A 19,683-nucleotide genomic window follows, 5' to 3' on the forward strand; every position below is an offset into this window, starting at 1 on the left:
CCTGTTACATGATCTCTGCTCTTCTCTTCCCCTATTTCATGGCACTGTACCCAGAAGAGGCCCCATGTGCTCAGCAAAGGTTCCCATCTCTGTTTGTTGGTGATTGCAGAACTGGGCTAAAGTCACACTTTCGATGCAGATGGCAGCTCAGAGGGACTCTCAGTTCTGGGGTACAGAGAGCAGGGCACTTTCCTGCCAACTCTTTACTTTCTGCAGGGCTGGATACCTCTTCCCGCCCTGGGGCCAACTTCTTCCATGTGTGCCTCACTGCCTGCCCCCAAGGACAGCACTCCTTGACCAGAGACTGCCTGCAGTGCCCCATGGGCTTCTAGTAAGGAGCAGATACCTGCAATTCAAAGGAGAGAGGGAAGGGCATGTGGAACCTTGGTTTATTAAAGGGAAACCAAGCAGATCCCCTTCATGATGGCCCCAAATGTGAGTGGCTCCCAGGACAATTGGTTAGTGCTGAGTGTCCTGGAGCCTGGTGGACTGAGCTGTCAGGGCCCACCCAGGATACAGAGCTCAATAGAGGGTTGGGCTAGAAGAAGCAAGCTTGATCTGGCTCTGCCCCTCACCTGCCTTGTGCCTTGAACAATTCGTCACCCAGGATGTGAGGTGGTGTGGTCAAAGGTGTGTTTCTGAGGAATGCCCTCCATCAATGACTCCATCAATGCCCACCATCAATGACTCCCATTACTGGACCTCTCCTCAAGCCTGATGAAGGATGTCATATCACCCAGAATCCCACGCTCCCTCCCCTTCTCTCTAGGCCCTCAGGACAAGTCCTAAGTGGCTGGCTTGGACCAGGCAACACACTGATGCCATAGGATAGAGTCTCCTGGTAGCCTGAGATGGACTAACCCTGTATCCAGGCCTTAGAGATGATCATCAGTTCTGAACAGCCCAGTTAGGGATATTCAACTGTCTCCATTCCACTTATCCCAGTGGGGGCAACAGAAAGTGGGTTAGGCCAGGGGCTAGGTGACAGTATACCCAGGCAATAGGAAGGTCCTGGGTCTAGTACCATCTCTACTCCTGTTCCCTCTGGGCTGAGGCTTGGTTGTTCCCAGGTTAGCATCCTCCCTTGCATAATGAAGGGGTGAAGAGCTCTTCTCAGTCTCTTGGTTTGCTTTTGGCTTTTGCAGCTGCCTGGATGGCAGGACATGGCTGTGCCCTATTGGAACCTGCAGGAGATGCCTTGAACTTACAGACAACAGGGACATCCAGGTGACCTAGTTGGGGTATGGGGTAGGGGTATGTAGCTCTTTCTCTCATCCTTTAGTGGGGAGGGTAGTGGGAAGAACCCAGAAGAACCCACATCTCTGGGGACCAGGAATAAATCTTATTTTCCTGACTCCTAAGTCTGATTATGATTTTCTTGAGGAGCAGCCTGTACTTTCTGTCTCATTACAACCCCACTCAAGGACATGATCAGTCAGTGTAACCTGGAAACCAGCTTGATCCACCTGGAAGGGTGCTGTGAGATCAATGAGATGATACACATGAGTGTTCCGAGTTTCTGTGTCACTGTTCTCACATGACATGCAGTTAAGAGAGAAGCCATGGAGATTGGGGGAACAGAGGCATGATCATGCATGGCATGGTTGACTTGACTATGCCCTCCCATAGCACAGATGAGGGTCAGATGGGCCTCTGGCCCCTGAAGTTGATCATCCCCTAGAGCTGAGTGTTGTCAACAGCTACAAGGGCAGGAGCTGCATGTTCCCAGTGGGTCCTAGGTGGAAGTGAGCTTCTTATCCCATGAGCTTCCTGGACCACAACAATGAATTTTCATCATCATAGCACATGGAAGCAATGTTCTGTGGGAAACTGAGGGATAGAGAGGTTCAGAATCTGCAAAAACACTGAGTAAAGCAAACACCTGAACTAAGGCTGAAAATTGTAGCAGCATCCAGGTGCATATGTGGGGCATGACCCAGCTATCTTCTCATCCTGGGCTCCTTGTCATCTGCCAGAAGCGCCCAGATGGACAGGAGTCACACCCAGAGAAGTCTAGCTGTGTCATCTGTCCTCTGTGCTACTTCACAAACAGAAGCCACAGCTGCCAGCTCTGTACGACAGGTAGGTGAGTCTGGGCTGGTGGCCACATGATTTCTGGGAAGGACTAGAATACAAGATGGACTGTGAAGATTCCACTCACCGTTTGGAGGCAGAAATTGCAATATCAGGCAGCTAAATTTATTCCGTGGTGTTAATGCAAGAAGGATCACATGGCAGACAGAGTGACTCAGAGGCCAGGCTTACTTTTTTTTTTTTTTGTTTGATTGATTGATTGATTGATTGACCGACTGATTTGGAGATTTAGTCTCCCAGGCTATTCTTGATCTTCTGGATTCAAGTGATCCTCCTGCCTTCGCTCTCAAAGTTCTAGACAGATTCGTACTTTTACAACAACGTTCTCTCCCAGAATTAATTGGTGTCCAAGAATCACTACATTATCTCCTTCCAAAGACAGAACTCCTGTGACCTACCACTCAGATCTAGCTCTTAAATGTTCTACCCCTTGCCCACATGGCCATGCTGATGATTGAGAGGCCAAAATGTGAACCTTTAGGAGATAACATATCCAAACCGCACCAAGCCACAGAACTTGACTAGCCTGAACACATCCCAGGGACTCAGATGACCTGAAGAATCTAGGTACCACTAGGACCCATACATGTGCCATGGGTGATGGAAACAGGTGCTCCTTGAACTCCAGGGCTATGACAAGGAGTGAATGAGATGATGCAGATGGAGAGACTATATAGAGTGGTGGGGAGCCAGACATCAAGCATGGTTCAAGTGCAGCTTCTGCTCTGTTCTTGTTGTATGACCCTGGAAGAGTGTTATGGACCTCAGTGTGCAGTTTATACTATTATAAATCAAGCTGTTTATTCTGTTGCAATGTCCAATTACTCATTGCTAATAGTGATTTATGAATATTGACCCTACATTCTTCACCCATGCCTTCTTCATTGATCTGTTATGACTTTTGTGTAGATTTCTTAGAATTTTCTTTATACACAATCTTCATGTTTGTGAATAAAGATAATTTAAATTATACCTTTGAGGTACACATACCTTTTATTACCTTTTCTTGCTCTACTACATCGTCCACAATCTCTAGTACTACTATTTTAAATAGAAGTGGACATCTTTGCTTTGTTCTAGGTCTTAGGGGGGGAATATTCAGTTTATGATCATAATGTATGGTGTTGGTTGTAGTTTGTTATGGAAGTCTTCAGTTGGATTGAGGAAGTTTCCTTCTATTTCCAGCTTATCATGGATTGTTACTGTATTCTGTTTTTCTGTATTTATTGAAGTGAGAATATAGATTTAATTTACTTTCTTTTTCCAAGATGTGGAATATGATTTTGTGCATGTTAAGCCAATTTGGAAACTCTACATGATCATGATATTTTATCCTATTTTAACTTTATTTTTTTATTATTGATTACATTCATCATAAGGGATTTGTGCTTGTAAATAATATATCTTAAATCTTTATTCCCATTCCTTTCTCCTCCCTCCAAACTTTCTTCTTCTCCCCATTCACAAAAGCTTTGTTTCCATTGTTTTTTTTTCATTCTCCTTTTTCCCTTTCCCCTTCCTTCCCTTCTCCCATACCCCTCCTTGTTCACCCTTCCATTTGTCTTACTTTTATCATTTTTGAAACAAAATATTTGACACCCAAAGTTAAAGGAGGAAAGGTTTATTTTGTCTCCACAGTTTGTAGAGGTTTCCACACGTAACTGCCTGGCTCCAAGGTGGGTGGCAGGACAGAGGTGCATCACAGACAAGAGATAGTCTATGGAAAGAGCAAGCAATAAGTGACAAGACCTGACCACAACTCTTTCTGTCCCTTATATCTTACCAAAGCCACCCACCCGCTTAAGGCAGGTAGCACTACGCACTTATCCTAACATCAAACCATGAATCAATCTCAGCATCATGTCCTTGATCCCAGCAGCACAAACCTTAGATCCAGCCACCTCCACAAAGCCTCACCCATGGCAGGCTGAGGTTTGGGGGGGACATCTAGATACAAACCATAACACCATTTGAACATGTTCTTCCTACTCCCCAATATCTATCCTCCATCATTCTCTTTATTTACTCCTTGGGTTTCTCACACAAGAGAAAATGTGATACTTAAACCTGTGTGTCTGATCTATTTAACTTAAGGCTATGGTCTCAAGGTGCATCCATTTTCCTACAAATGTCCCAAGTTTATCTTTCTTTATGGCAGAGTAGTCCCCCATTGTATACAAATATCACATTTTCTTTATCCATTCATCTTTGGACATATGGACTGTTTTCAAAGTTTAGCTATTAAAATTGTGCTTCTATAAACATGGGTGTGTATATATCACTGTAGTATGATGCTTTTAACTCTTTTGGGAAAATACATAGAAGGGGAACCACAGGGTCAAATAGAATCTCTTAGTTTTTTGAGGATCTCCATGCTGATTTATATATTGGTTATATCAATTTACACACCTACCAACAATGAAGAAGGGTTCCTCTTCCCTACAACCTCTCTAGCATTTGGTGTTGGCTGATTTATTGAGAATAGTCATTCTTTCTGGAGTGAGATGGAATCTCATTGTTTAAATTTGCATGTCTTGAATGACCAGTGATATTGAGCAATTTTTCATATATTTATTTGCTATTTTTACTTCTTCATGTGTAAACTGTCTGTTCATTTCACATGCCAGTTTTTGGATTGGTTCTTTAAATTTGAGAAGTCTGGTATATTTGAGTTCTTTACATATTCTAGATGCTAATCCTTTGTCTAAAAAACAGCTGATAAAAAAATTCCCCTTTCTATGGCTTGTTTCTTTATGTTGTTGGTCATTTCTTTTGCTGTGTAAAACCTTTTTGCTGTTGTTTTGGGGTTTTTTAGTTTGGTTGGTTCATTACTTGCTTGGTTTTGGATTACGGGTAGATTTCAAGAGAACCCCTTGAAAGGACATTAAGGAGAGGCAGGGCCCCTGGATGCTGCTGTAGGAGTCTGTGAAAAAGGTATCAGCAACTGAGGCTGGAGGGGACTGGTCACCTATTGTGCATCATGACAGGGTATTTTGGAGCATCCTGGCTCAAAGGGTGGATCTCTTTTTTTTAAATTAAGTTTATTGGTACATTTTCGGTATACAGTACAGTTACATTCATTACTGGGATCTTGTACCTTTACATGCCAGGTCTTGGTTCGCATTTTTTCCCCTTGTCCCTGCCCTCCCTTCACCCTGTCCTCCCCTCCCCATTTGCAAACACTTTATTTCCATTTTTTCATTTTCTCATATTTTTTTCTTTTCCCTTATTACCTTTCCCCTACCCTTCCCACTTTCCCTGCACCTTTAGCCCTTTTCTTCCTATTTCACATTGTCAATTTCAAAGGGTGGATCTTGAGGGGTGCAACCCCTGTTCTGTCTATTCCCAGTGGCCTCCCCTCAAGAACTGTCCACAGGGAGAAGCTATGCAAGATGACACAGGTTTGAACCCCATTTTTTTTCTCCACCTCTCTGAACCAGACATGAAGTGGAGTACTCAGTTCCCCTGTCCAGAACACACCTACAGCTTGCAAGCAGGCAGCGGCTGGCTACAGGACTATGCACCTTGCACCCCAGAAGCCTTTTGCCCTAGTGGACCCCCCAAGCCTGTGCCCTGCCCATGGTAAGGAAGATCAAGCCAGGGGTGTGACTGTGCTGTAAGTCAAGGTACCACTGTGCATTGCATCCCTGCTGGAGCCCAGCACAAGCCTGGGCACAGAGGGATCCACACAGATGGGAGGGTTGGCCTATCCTAGGGACTCAACTGCCTTGTGGAGACACAAGGCAGAAAAATGGCCTGGCCCAGCCAAAACTCCAGGTGCTGAGGATGGCAGGTAACCTCTGCAGCCCACAAGTTGAACCAAGAATTCACTCTGGGCTGGAGGAGGTAGGGAGTTATATGAGATGACTCACTCCAGCTTAAAAGAGTGGCAGAATCGAGGAATTTAAATAGTATTTCATGCTTCTGTCTTTTAAGAGCATTGTCAACAAATGTCAAAATCAAAGTAGGGGAATTAATAATATAAAGGAAAGGCCAAGCATCTACCTACTTTCTGCCTTATTATATAGAGGTTTCTGATAAGTCAGTGAAGGTAAGAGAAAGGAGTGAGAGAGAGAGAGAGAGAGAGAGAGAGAAACAACAGAAAGATAAATGAAGAAGAGAGAGAACTTTGAGAAGAAGCCTTATTTGCCTGTGTGTACAATCTCTGGACCTGCACTCCCCACACAAGACCCGCTGGGAGGCTGAAGCAAATGGGGACCTGCCCTGACACCTGAAGGGAGATACTGCTCCAGACGTCAGAGTCAGAGCTATTCCCAGAAGACCAAGGCCCTCAGCACTCCTTCTTCCTTTAGGGGAACCTACAACCACACTCCAAAGGCAGAGCAGGAGGTAGGCTGTGCCTTGTGCTCAGCAGGGCACCAATGTCCCAAGCCAGGAATCATCAAGCCTCAACCCTGCAATACTGGCAGCTTCTCTGTAAGTATCTCCAGATCCAGTGCCATCCTCAGGGCGCAAGAAAGTGGGTGGGGGGTGGCTAGGCCCTGGGCCCACACAGCCTGTCCCAAAGGAGACAACCCTTTGGTCCTCTGGCTAACCAGGGTTCTGCTCCAGGCAGACAGAGGGACACAACTAAGGGTGAGTGTGGGAAGACTCATCACCCCAGGAGGGACTCAAGTCTGGGAAGGACCCAGCTGCTTCCTCTGTGGAGCAGAAAGAGGCAGGAAGCCAGGCCTCAAATCCTCTCCTTGGACCAGGTTGGGGTTCCTTCCTTCCTCTGAGCTGGAGCCTACACACAGGCTGGGAGATTAATAAAACACTTCTTATGCAGGAAAGGGAAGGAGACCCTCAGTGTCTACAAACATCTGAGGAGAAATCTGCCCATGCCCTAACGCCCTCCCAGACTCCAGTAGGAAATCTAGGAAATCCCTGTCTGCCCAGAAACAGGATTGGCCAGCCCCAACCTGAACTCCTCTTCTAGCCCCAGGCCTGCTAAATAGAATATAGGGTCCGGAATGAGGACTGTAGGTGGACTTGCACCCAGCTTCTCTTCTGACTTCTGCTTCCAACATAGTCTCTCCCATGGGCCTGTCTGGGGACGTATTCCCATTTAGTACCCTTCAGGTGGTGAGGGCATCTGATTTCATTCACACCCCACCTCAGCCAGGAGGAGAGGTCTGGGGCTTCCTTCCGTACTCAGAGGAGCACTCATATTCTCTTTCCACTGCTCCAGTATGTACTCACATGTCATCACGCATATCTCTAGGTCCATGTGGAAGGTAGCACTGCATGAGCCCTTCCTGGCTCTGCCAACTCTGCAGCCTCCACTTATCGGTGGGGAGGTTGGGGATTATTCAAGGAAGTGGCCTGAGCTCAGAAAGGCACTAGTAACCCTGGGGGGCAGTGCAGAGCAAATCACTGTAGGTTTCATGAGGACACTGCCTATGGAGTCCAGATAAGATCTTCCCTCACTCCTTATCAAGTCTATCATCGCACCTCTCATTTATCTAGAGCTTCACCAACTGCAAGACATATGCCAGCCCGGGCACCACCACCCCCAGACCATAACTTTCCCTTTTAGAAAGAGGAAGGTCTACATATGGCAGAGCAAGGATGCAAACCCAACAGGGCAACAGTGCCTAGTACCCTCTTAGAGAATCCAGGATACTTCCATGGCTATTAGGAGTCCTGGCAGTCTGGAAGAGGTAGGAAGGCTCAGGGAAGAAGAGCCCACTGTGAAGTCCACACACAGCCCAGATTCTGCATCAGCCTCTCCTGACAAATATCAGGTCCTCCTCAGATACAAAGCTGGTCAGTCTTGGAGACACAAGATAAGTTTGGCTTCAGCTCACTGGGAGAGGTGCTTTGGAAAGCATTTTGTCTGGATTACAGGTTTAAAGAGCATTAAAGATAAACTTTGGTACAGAAATCAGCTCACATCTAGGAAGAGTGCAAAACACAGGGCACACAGAATAGGATGGCAGAATTTCTTCGGAATTTCTCCTCTTTCATAAATTCCTAGGTCTAATGTTCTGATGTGTCAAGAGAGATTTCATCATGGTGCCATTAACTTTCATAGACAGACCACAGTTCTGCCACACCTGACCTCCCTGAGAAAAGAGATGCACATAGGTCCTGAGCATCTATGCTGCACCAGCTCCTTAAGGGGTAAAGTGGTAGAGTCATGTTGCTAACCCATTTCAGGGTCCAGGAGGTATCCGGTGCCACCACTGCCCAGGAGGAAAACTCTGCAACCAAACAAAGTTGGCTGGCCCTTTAGCATGTCCACCTGGTCACTACTGCCCAGCCTCAGGCCTGCTATCCATCCCCTGCCCCATGGTGAGACCCTCTTCAAAACCCTCAGCTGAGTCGCTGGACTTTGGTAGGAAAGCTCTGGAGTCCTCTGCCTCGTCCTGGTGTTGGAAGGACAACATCCCTCCATTGTGATTAAACTCAGTACCCCCAGCATAGGAAGCACAGAGTCACCCAGGCTGGTGGCAGGCAGGGAAGGGAGGAGGAAAAGTCAGGGCTCCTGAGGCTAGAAAAGCAGGTGCAGGAGTTCCAGGGACATGAACTTCACCCCCACACCCTCATCATGGCTGCCCCTCTAAGACAACCCTTTTTAGGTAACCAGGCTTCCCTGTTCTCCCTGAACTCCTACTATCAGAATCTGCTGTGAAGAAGTGGTCACTATAGCCATCTTTATAGGGCAGGAATTTTGCAAGTGCTTGATCTATAGAAAAGTCAGAGCCACCCACTAGTGTGTCTTGGGTGATGTATCCTTGGAGAAGATGATTCATCTACTCCCCAGGGAGGAGTAGAGGGTTAAAGGGGAAGGAGCGGTCAGTAGAACCCTGGCAGAGGTCAGCCTTCAGCCCACCTCTGGCCTCCAGGAGCTTGAGTTTAATCTCTCCCTTTGTCTCCAGGGCACCTTCCGAGAGGCTCCTGGGGCTGCTCGTGTGGAGGACTGCCAGCTGTGTCTCCCTGGAGCCTTCTGTGGCAAAGCTGGCCTGGCCAAGCCCCAGGGACTGTGCCACCCAGGCCATTACTGTGGACCTGGCTCCAGCACTGCAACCCCAGTGAGTCTACTAGAGACAGAGACTCCTGCAGAAACAGAACAAGTGAATGACAGGCACTAACCCTACCCAATGAGAATGCTATGATGGGTGGAAAAGTGGCCCACTTCTAATGCTTGGGCATCACTAGACAGGGCCCAGATGAGAATATGTTGCCAGCCAAAAGGCACAGCACTGATATCAAGGACACACAGAGCAATGCCCTTGATGCACCTGAGAGATCTATAATCACCACAGAAGGGGAGACAAGTGCTGGGCCCCTCAGACACATCACTGTGAGTAGAGTCCTGCCCAGCCCCACTGCACCCTGAGCCTACAGCTGTAGAACAACTACTATCTGCAGCAAAAGCCAAGGCACTTCCCACCCTGGATCCAAAACTCCAGTGTGGGAAAGAACAGAAAAGAAGTGAATTTATTTATGTAAAAGTGTTCAACATGCAATGTTTTAACAGCAACATAAAAAAGTAACAAAATACCACAAAGGCCCAGTAAGAGAAAAAATATCTAGGTGGAAATATGATAGATTAACCATTTTGGATGTCAGGTAACTATTCTTAATGACAAACAGGTACACTGTTTGATGCACAGAAGATTGGTATTGTTGATTAATTGATATATACATAGATACACATTTTGGCAGAAAGCTGTAAAAATGCATATGTGTACTATTAGCAAAAAGGCATACAGTTGGAATTGTTTAGGTTACTTAACAATTCAACAGTTAAAACTGAGAGTTTCATTTTTCTGAAAGTTATGATCACAGAGTAGTTCTGAGAAGGATGCTGAGAGCTGAGGTACCTCAATTGAGCAGGCTGGGCCAGACGAGCTCTTCAGAGAAGGGTTCAGGGAGGCCCAGGAGGGAAATGAGTGGAGAGAAGACACTTACTTGCAGCCTTAAGCCTCAAAACCCCCTCTTCCTCCAGGAGGGACGCCCCTTTGGTAACCTCTGCCCTCCAGGCCATTTCTGCCCTGCTGGCACCAAGGACCCCAGGCAATGGCCCTGCCCTGCTGGCACCTGGAATGCAGAGAAAGGGGCTCAAGACTTGAGCTGGTGCCTGCCCTGCCCACCTGGGTTGTTCTGCGCTGCAGCAGGCCAGGCTGCCCCCAGGGGCCCCTGTGCACCAGGTGAGGGTCCCCACAGAAAGGCCTCCCACCTGGCCACCTAGGGCCTCAGTACCTGAGGGACAGCCATACTAGAAAGAGAGTCAAGGTTGATATGCCCTGGTCAACATGGCCAGGCTTGGGCTGATGAGAAAGGAGAGGGGCTGAGAGCTGTGGGGGTGGAGATGGGGTCTCAGAAGCCTCGTCACAAACCAGCCCATTTCACAGGCCTGGGCAGAAAAGGAGGACTAGGAAATGGACAAGTGTAGCCCCAAGGCTGAGATGAGGGTTCGCTTCTCCCATCCTGCTATCTACACCTTGTCCCCATGAGGACATGGATTTGCACTTGTGGATCGAAAGGACCCTACCTCACAAGCTTCTTGGGGACAGCACAACTTTATGCTGTGACACCAGGCAGCAGGAACCCAGTCTGAGAGGGAGGCCTGGCTCCAGCCCAGAAAGCTCCAGCCTACTCCCTCCTCTACCTCCAGGATTTCACTGCCCAGGAGGAGCACTCACTCCAAGACCACTGGGAGGACCTTGGAGACACCTTGGAAGACCCCTAGTGGCCATGTCCAATCTGAACAGAGAGCACAGGAATGGCACAGGTACTTGGTGGCTCAGAAGACTGTCGAGTTGCTATGGAAACCTGTTACAGACTAGAAGGGGCAGGACTTCAGATGACCTGAGCTGCTGCTTCTCCAGACCAAGAGGCCTTCGCAGAAGGGACCTGTAATGCTGGTCACTGCAGCCCCCAAGCCAAATCCAGTCCCTGGCAGGGCCAAGGCCAGACCCAGAGCTGACCACCTTGCCCTGCAGGTAAAGAGAGGGAGCAGACAGCTTCTGTCCTGGGAAGAGAGACCAAGGTAGTGTTTAGGGTCTGAAAACAGTATCTCACTGAAAACAGTATCTCAACAGCTTCTCCTTCTGGGCCAGGGACAGATTATAGAGAGGCCTTGGGACAAGGTAGGATTCTTCCTCCCTGTGGAAAGTCACTTCATTCAGGAGCTCTAAATGTTCACCTTGTGCAGTTGAGATGTATATTAAACACCACAAAATTTGGAATAATATTTACAGAAACTGAGCTTGATGAGGACTATAACAGATAGGCTTAGGGCTCAGGGATGGCCCTACGTAGGCTAGGAACACAGGCCACAAGGTGCTGCAGACACAGTACTGGGGCCTCTGCTGTCCAGGGGAGGGGTCTGTACAGGTGGATCCCTCAAGGAAACCAAGGTAAGTGCTAAACTAAGCCAGGAGATGACATCAAAGTTTTAAATCACAGAGCATTTGGGCTGGAGATTGAAGACTTCCCACATGTCTCTCTTCCAAAGATGATACAAACCAGAGCTTGCATCCCTGAGGCCTTCTACCCTGGGAGGGTTCCAGCACCAGTGTCCAGGCCTAGCTCCCTTGCATGACCTCAGTGCTACTTGGAACTGAGTTGGGTACTCAAGCCTATCTGGGAGCTCTGGGGTTCATGCTGGGGGCTCAAGGGAATCCCAGAGAATGTGGGACTCAGAAGCGGATAACATCCCCTACTCCTGTTCTCAGCCCCTCTGTCCTTGTCCCAGGAGGTGAGATAATACAGCTGCTCTATCTCCTCAGTTTCATGGGTATTGTCCAAGTGACCATGCAGGCTGCAGGCCCTATGGTTTAGGAAGCATAACAGTGCTTTCTCACGGCACCTCAGCCTCCTTTGTGAGAGTGTGACTTGTGCTCATACACAGTAAAGACATGTCCTTATGTGCACATGGGCATGAGTGCGCACGTGCGCACACACACACACACACACACACACACCTTTGGGTAGTCACAAAAACAGCACCATATAACTGTATTTTCTCCTCTCGTAAAAATGCAAGGTTCTCCTTTTTTGGGGGGGTTTTCATAGAATATAAGTTACCTTCTCAGTCCAGAAGGATCTGAGAAAACTATCAAGACGTGACCTAATGGTGCAAAGAAAAGCAACAAATTAGGCCAAATCTCCCTTCTAGGATGCTCTCTAAACTGAAGGACAAGGTACCTATATCTACCTGTCCCGAAGACAGGCAGATCCGGGCAGCCCCTTGCTTTCTCCCCATGCTTGCCTCCTAAGCAGGCTCCCATAATCCTTAAGAAAGAGGTGTGTCTCAGGCTCTCCTACCAGTTTTGGTGCTCCACTGCCTTATTTCTACATCAGAGCTATGTGAGATGGGATGGCTGGGGCTAAGACAGAGCTGCTTTGTAGTCTTATTCATCCCTGACTGGGTAGGAGCTGAGGCTGTCCACCCTGATGAAGAGGCCCATGCAACCACAGGAGGTCCCTGTCCTGTAGGCCACTTCTGCCCAGTGGGAACTGGAATGCCTCTCCCCTGCCCTGTGGGTACCTTTTCAGACCGGTGAGTACTGCTGCCCAGTCCTGGGGGCTGAACATAATGCTGGCTGGCTTCCTCCCAGCCCTCCTTCCTACTGACCATCAGACCAACCAAGAAGCCCAGCCATGAAAAGCATTGGCCTAATAAAGCAGAATTCCCTGGCCTGAGAGAGCAAATCTTCCCCGGTTAGGCAGGGTGATGCAGAAAGATCATACAAGGCTTGTCCTCATGGGGCTTGAGACTTGCTTGTCATGTGCCAGAGAGCAAAGCCATAAAGAATCTCTTCCCAGCCTTTGTCTGATTTGAGACCAGACTTCATTTCAGTCTTTAGGAAACTGCCAGCCCCCAAGAGTTCACCAGAGTAATTAAATGTTCTACTTGTAGTTGCTAGATTCCAGGGGTATGTGGCCATGGACAACTGAGCTCAAATTGGGATTAGGAGGGAAAAGAATAACTGTGACCAGGTGCCTGTTGAGGCTGGAGGCAAAGTGAGGCCATCCTTTCCTCTCCATATCCGCCATATACAACCTGGATCCATTGTGAGCAGGAGAGCCACAGGGGGCCTCAAGGAGGAGGGGTGACTAGGAAGCCCCAGGAAAGCAGTCTTTATAGGGATGCATCTGCCCCACCCTACAGAGCTCCCTCGTCCTACTAACCATTTCCCTGCTACCCTGCCCCTCCTGGCATATCTCCTAGATTTCTTTCTGTCTACCCAGGATGTTCCTCTCCAAGGCCTCTGAGTGCCTGTCCTGTCCCCCTGGACATTTCTGCGCAGCATCTGGCCTCATTACTCCCTCAGGACTCTGTGCCCCTGGCTACTTTTGTCTAGTGGGAGCTTCCTCCCCAACTCCAACAGGTATGGATCCTCTCAGATAGGCTTGGCCCTGCCCCAGCCAGGTACCCTGCAGTGAGGAAGCACAATGGCGAGGGCTCTGATCACTAGGGATAACTGCATGTTACATAGTTTAAGGAAACAGGGACACAGGAGGGAGATTTTATGACCTTTGGCCAAGCTGTCTGTATGACTGATGCTTCTAGTCTCAGCAGCAATGTGGCCATGCTTATCTGCTGCAATCACACTGGCATCCTCAGAGCCCACCTCTGAATCTGTCATAGGCTTGCTGGGATGTGGGCAGAAGGGACTGGGGGGCTGTTAGTGGGAACGACATGGTTCCTTGTGAGTTACCAAGAGGCTGAACTGAGCAAGGGCATCATCCACCATGGAGCTGCCATAGCGGGAGCTACATGCCCAGGGCAGACCATCTGCAATCCCTGCAAGGCACATGGGAGGTTAAAGGGACCAGTCCCCATCCTGGTGTCTAAACCTGGCTGTCTCCTGGAGGAGGCTCCTTGCACAGTGTTTCCAACTGCCAAGTGTTTTCATAGACGCTGCTAGTCCAGGTGGCAGATGGAATCTGGCTTTTCAGTGATGGGGCAGAGAAGGATGAGCCTCAGCTTCAGGAAGGCAGCTGAGCCTGGGCTGGGGCCCCAGAATCCCTACTCTCTGATATGTCTACTGTTCAGAAAACCTCCAAGGCACAGGTCAGCTCCACGGTAGTGTGTGAAGTTCTGAGGAGCTGCGGGTGGGGTTCTAGAAGGAGAGAGACTATTCCCATCAGGGCTGCTGAGCCAAGACAAGAGCCCAAAACAGAATAGGCCTCCTGGGTGAACACAAGTGGACATGAAGGCTGTGCCCTCTAGGGCTGCTTACTGGAAAGTGAGCAGCAGCAGGGCATTCTTGGAGAAAGGGCCAGGAGGGATGGCAGAAAGCAGCTATGAGCCTGAGCAGAGCCAAGGCAAAGCCTGCCCCTCTACTGTCCTCTCAGGATATCATCCTGAGATCTTTCAGTCTTCCTGTACTCCTGTGAGGGGGCTGTTCTGAAGGCTCAGATGATATAATGTATGCATAAACATGCTTTTTCATCTTACATATCTTTCTTTCTCCCTCAGGCCTCTCAGAGCGTGGGGGTCCCTGTCCCCGAGGCCACTTCTGCCCCTGGGGAACCAGCCTCCCACAGCCCTGTCTCTCCGGCTCCTACAGCACCCTCCCTGGCCAAGCCTCCTGCTTCACCTGCCCTGCTGGCTACTATTGTCCAGAGAACATGACCGACTATAGAGAGCACCCCTGCCCTGCTGGCTTCTACTGCCCTCCAGGTGAGCACCTCCCCAAGGATCATGTTCTGGGGACAAGGAAGGGACTCTAGGCTCAGCTCAGAAGCACTGTGCCTCTGGGCTTAGTGCCAGGAGAAGAGGGTGCACCAGCAGGGAGGACACCCTCTTCTGAACTCTGCTTCTCAGGCACCAAGTACGCCACCCAGTTCCCCTGCCCACGGGGCTACTACAACCCAGACTCACTGACTCACAGCCTGGACAGCTGCTTGCCCTGCCCCCCAGGCCACTACTGTGGGCAAGAGAACCTGACCAAGGCTTCAGGACCCTGTGATGCAGGTGAATCTCTCATATTGGTCCCTTTTCAGCAGTGTGCTTCCCATTTATACCCCAGGTCTGAGGTCAGCTGGACTATAACTCAAGCAGCTGCTGGGAGGGCTGGGCCTCTGGCTTTGTGAGCTCAGCCTTGATCCCCTAGGCCAACATACAGCCCACCCGCCTGGTTCCTACCTCAGGCTGGTTCTGTGTGCTGGCGGCATGGACTGCCCGTCCCTTTGACCTGGACAACTACACCAGCACCAACTGCCTGTGCCCAGCCACAGCCACAGGGGGAAAGTGCCCAGCTGGCTCCTACTGCCCCATGGGCAGCCCAGAACCTACGCCCTGTCCACCAGGTTCCTTCTGTGCCACCTCTGGTAAGGATCCATTGTACCCAGTATCACCACACCATCACCACCACCACAGACAGTAGGAAGGGAAAAAACATAAGGGCCCAGAAGCAGCTGAGGTCTGGCTGAGGCGCTGAGAGAGGCAAAACAAGTGTGGTGATCAGTTTCCTTCTTCCCCTGTGCAAGAAAAATCAGTTGTACACTGACCTCACAGCAGTGTGCCATGTCCTTCCTGCCAGGACGAAAGGACACAGTTCCTTGCTGTGGCCCCACCCTAGGATGAGCACAGGCCAGTCACCTCAGGATAGCACAGGAGGAGGGGGAGAACCAGGTCAGCAGGCCTCTCTGCAGAGGCAGGGGCTGGGGACACCTGACCTCCCAGCTGTGTCCACACTGTGGATAGACGCTGCTAGTCACTTCCACCGGGATGTGCACTTGCTCATCCTGCCTGGGATACTCCCTTCTCTCCCCTGGGCTGCAGATATCTGTGAGGTTAAGACCCCATGCTGAATCTACAGCTCTGCAACTGCTTGACCATGAGCTCATGTTCTGTAATTAAGTAGTAGCTGTGTCACTGGGTTTAGTGAGAAAAGAAAAACTAAGGAACGCTAAGCACAGGGCTTAGCACAGGACTCACCAAAGGACTCAGCAGAACATACCAGCTACTACTGTAGACATAAACACACTTCAGCAGATTCAGAACAGGCTTGAACAGACTCACTGCAGGCTCAGTACCAACACAACATAAAGGCTCAGCACAGATTCACTACTGGGTTCAATACTCAGCACAGTCTAGGCACAGGGCTGTGTGCAGAGCTGAACCCAGGCTTAGCACAGCCTCAGGACCCGACAGACTCTGCATCAGATGTGTTTCTCAGTCCCTGCCATGAACTCCAACAATACCCTGAGTTCTCCAAGGACAAATTCCTACACCGACTTCACTTTAAATAAATTTAATCAGCCAGCACCCTGGTCTGGTTCCCTCTCACCCTCAGGCCTCTCCATACCCAGTGGCCCCTGCCAGGCTGGCTACTTCTGTGCAGGAGGTTCTATGTCTCCAGCTCCTGAGGATGACATTACAGGGGCCCCTTGCCCTCCAGGTTCCTTTTGTAGTAAGTATCTCCTTTGATCCATCTCAGCCCAATGCATCCTCCTGTCCCTGAACTACAAATAGGCCCAGTTGTTTGTTTGCCTGGACTTCTTGGATGATAGGGAATAAGCCAGAGAAAGGAGAGGTGTTCTTTGGCAGCTGGCCAGCAAGGAGGAGCCTTGTAGAGGGTGTGGGTAAAGGACAAGTTGAGCCTTTGCTGTGGATTGAATGGTTTGGTATGGACAGCTGAGGGCCCATTGATGGTAGCCAGATGGCACATGGGGCCTGGTCAGCTCTCCATGGTCTGAGCACTGGTGAGTCTTCTGCAGCCTCAGGAAAAGAGCCTGGGATCTCTCTGTGCTGCAGAGAAGCCAGGGAGGCAACCCAGCTGAGGTTGGGCAGCAGTGAATCCTGCAGGTCTGTGGCTCATGAGCCATTCAGTGCTTCAAAGTCAGGTACATTCCTGCTGCCAGTAAGGAGTCTCTGCCCCTAGACCTGTGTCTTCCATGTACCCTCAGCTGCAGGGTCTGACAGGCCTACGCCATGTCCTGCTGGCACTTTCTCCAGCCTTCCCAAGCAGACCCTGCTATCTGCCTGCCAGCACTGCCCACCAGGCTTCTTCTGCAAGGAGGCTGGTCTTCACGGCCCCAGTGGGCTGTGCCCTAAAGGTAAGAGGGAAGATCTGAACAGTGGGAAGGAAAAGACAGACGAGGGCCCAGAAACAGCTATTTGGGAAATGGGCTCTGGGATGCGCCCCAGTGGGCTCTGGTGGCAGGAGATGGTACTAGGAACATGTGTCATGGGGAGGAGCAATTCTTCCTCCTCAGTATCCCTCACTTCTTCCAGGCTATTACTGTGACCCCAGTGCCAGGCCTATCCAGGACTTCAGCTTGTACCCATGTCCTCAAGGATATTACTGCCCACTGGGCACAGCCAAGGCCACACAACACAGCTGCCCAGTAGGAACTTATGGTTCTCAGAAGGGGCTGACAAACATCACTGAGTGCCAGCCCTGCCCTGCTGGAAAGTTCTGTGCACAGCCCGGGCTCACAGCTCCTACAGGTATAGATACACAAGGTTCTCACTTGGGGACCAGAGGATGGGGAAGGGCCACAAGGAGAAGCTCCTCAGCCCACGCCACTGTGCCACATGGCTATGTGGGGAAGAAAGGGGTGTGCGCACTCACTGCTCACCCTTCCCTCACACACACTTAGAGTGGTGCCAGTACGGTGTCCCAGCCCACACCTCAGGGTTGCACCTAAGTGCCTGGTACTGGAAGGGTCTCCAGGAGCTTCTGATGCCACCGAGGTCTGAGAACCCCTTACTACTTCACCCCTACCTAGAGGCAAAACTACACTTGGGCTACTGCTCACAGGATTGTCCCCACCCCTTTCCAGTAGAGCTGCAGGTTCTGCCCAAGAATCTTAGTCTCTGCCCTATGGTTAACTAATTTGAGGGTTTAGACTACTTTCTTGGGATGCTTGTGTGGCTTCTGTGAGAAATGGCTAGGAATGTTTGAACCCTTAGAAAAATACAAGCCTGTTCATGGATGGTCTCTGTGGAAGTCACCCCTCAAACCGGACCTGACTCCGTAAATCCTTAGTGGGAGTCCTGTGCTGACTGAGGCAGGAGAAGGGACTCTTTAGGACCTACCTTAGGCTAGGACCCATGACAGGTTGGCCTTGGGTCTGTGGCCAGCCTGCGGGGAAGAGTGAGCATCCCTGCTGGAGAAGCTTTGGGACCACACTGACCAAAAATGCCCTTCTCCCCAGGAGATTGTGTTGCAGGACACTGGTGCAAAGTAGGAGCTGCCAGCAAAGACCCCACTGATGGGACACAGGGCCTCCTCTGCCCAGCCGGACACTACTGTATCAAGGGTATCTCCCCACTTCCAGGGCCACTGTGGCCATGGCACTATGACACCCCTCTCCTGTTCCAACCCTCTGCTTCCTCCATGTCTTCCCAGAGCAGGTCACAGCAGCCCTGCCTTGCAGCCAGGCCAATCTTCCCCCCATGTGCTCTCACAAGGCCCACACTGCTATCCCTGAAAGCCTCCCAAATGTGAACCTGGGACACCCTGCTGACCTGGAACATCACTGACCTTCCTGTGTTCTTTCCCTCCTCTGCCTTTCATGCCTTTCATTTTTTACCCGAGAGGCCTGTCGAAGCCTGGTTTCTCTTTCCCTCCCAGGACCTTGCTGGCTGGACAGCAAGTACCACACAGCTTTTTATTTACCTGCAACAGGGATCTGTGTTCAGTCAGGGAAGGTGACCGATTGCTCTAGAACTAAAAGGTCTACCCTCTGGAGGCTGGGGGAGGTTTTTCTACTCTGGTCTTTGAAGAGGGAGAGAGCCAGGGCACAGGAGTTGGGGGGCAGCCTGGCCACTTTCCTAAGCCTCCCTGATCTTGTAGGAGCACAAGTCCCAACCCCCTGCCCAGCTGGCACCTGGTCTGTGGAAGGTACCAGAGCCCCAGAAGGATGCCAACAGTGCTTTGAAGGACAACTCTGCCCTGGGAGGCACCTGCCAGCCTGGCCAGCACTTTGCCACTCAGGGTGGGCACACAGTTTGTCTCCTCTACTCTCCAAGTGCTGGGCTAGGAGCTTTGTCCACAGAGCCAGGAGTCAGCTTCACCTAGAGTTGGGCCACCAGAAGCCAGTGGACCGTGTTGGGAGGGCTTCTTCTGCACCAGAGGCTCTACCAGACCAAGGGAGAAAATCCCTCCAGATCATCCAGGGAGAGGCCACCTTCACTGCCCTGGGGGGACTGTGAGCCATGTGCAGAGTATGAAGCTCAGGCCACACTGGGGCCAGCACCTCACAAAGTCACTGAGAGGATTCCAGTGTCCAGTCTTTGGCATCAAGCCACATCCCTGACACCTCCCATGTCAAATAGGGCCATGCTAGAGTACAGAGGAGACGTAAGGGGACACCTGAAAAAAGGGCAGAAGAAGATTAAAGTCAGTGCCCCTATTCCAAGTGTGTGTGTTCCTCAGAGACTGTCCTCAACTATGGCCCTTCTTTTCCCCACATGTTTCCAGTATACCCTGCACTTGGGGAACAGCCCCTGCTACTTCTACAGAGCATCTCTCTGGGATATCCTGTCTCCCTGGACACTTCTGCCTTTGGGGAACTGCTGATTCCACTCCATGTCCTCTCGGCTCCTACATCTCTAGCACTCACACAACAGAATGTCTCATCTGCCCAAAAGGCCATTACTGTGTTCCTGGG

The 19,683-nt window shown here is 50.3% G+C and overlaps 1 protein-coding gene across 1 annotated transcript; it reads left to right on the top strand.

The window, feature by feature from the left end:
• Nucleotides 1–1,163: 1,163 nt before the first annotated feature.
• On the top strand, nt 1,164–16,492 carry LOC104868872 (neurogenic locus notch homolog protein 4-like). Its single transcript, XM_010633861.1, has 13 exons — nt 1,164–1,227; nt 1,977–2,082; nt 5,535–5,676; nt 6,408–6,531; nt 8,979–9,131; nt 10,052–10,253; nt 10,721–10,837; nt 12,484–12,610; nt 13,303–13,442; nt 14,537–14,740; nt 14,885–15,034; nt 15,211–15,390; nt 16,359–16,492. Exons 3-13 carry the CDS (start codon nt 5,537–5,539, stop codon nt 16,490–16,492), a joined length of 1,671 nt encoding a protein of 556 aa, XP_010632163.1. The 5' UTR covers nt 1,164–1,227; nt 1,977–2,082; nt 5,535–5,536.
• Nucleotides 16,493–19,683: the final 3,191 nt, after the last annotated feature.

The sequence above is a fragment of the Fukomys damarensis genome, unplaced genomic scaffold, assembly GCF_012274545.1.
Source record: "Fukomys damarensis isolate Sample0158 unplaced genomic scaffold, DMR_v1.0_HiC HiC_scaffold_38, whole genome shotgun sequence".
NCBI classification, from domain to species: Eukaryota; Metazoa; Chordata; class Mammalia; order Rodentia; family Bathyergidae; genus Fukomys; species Fukomys damarensis.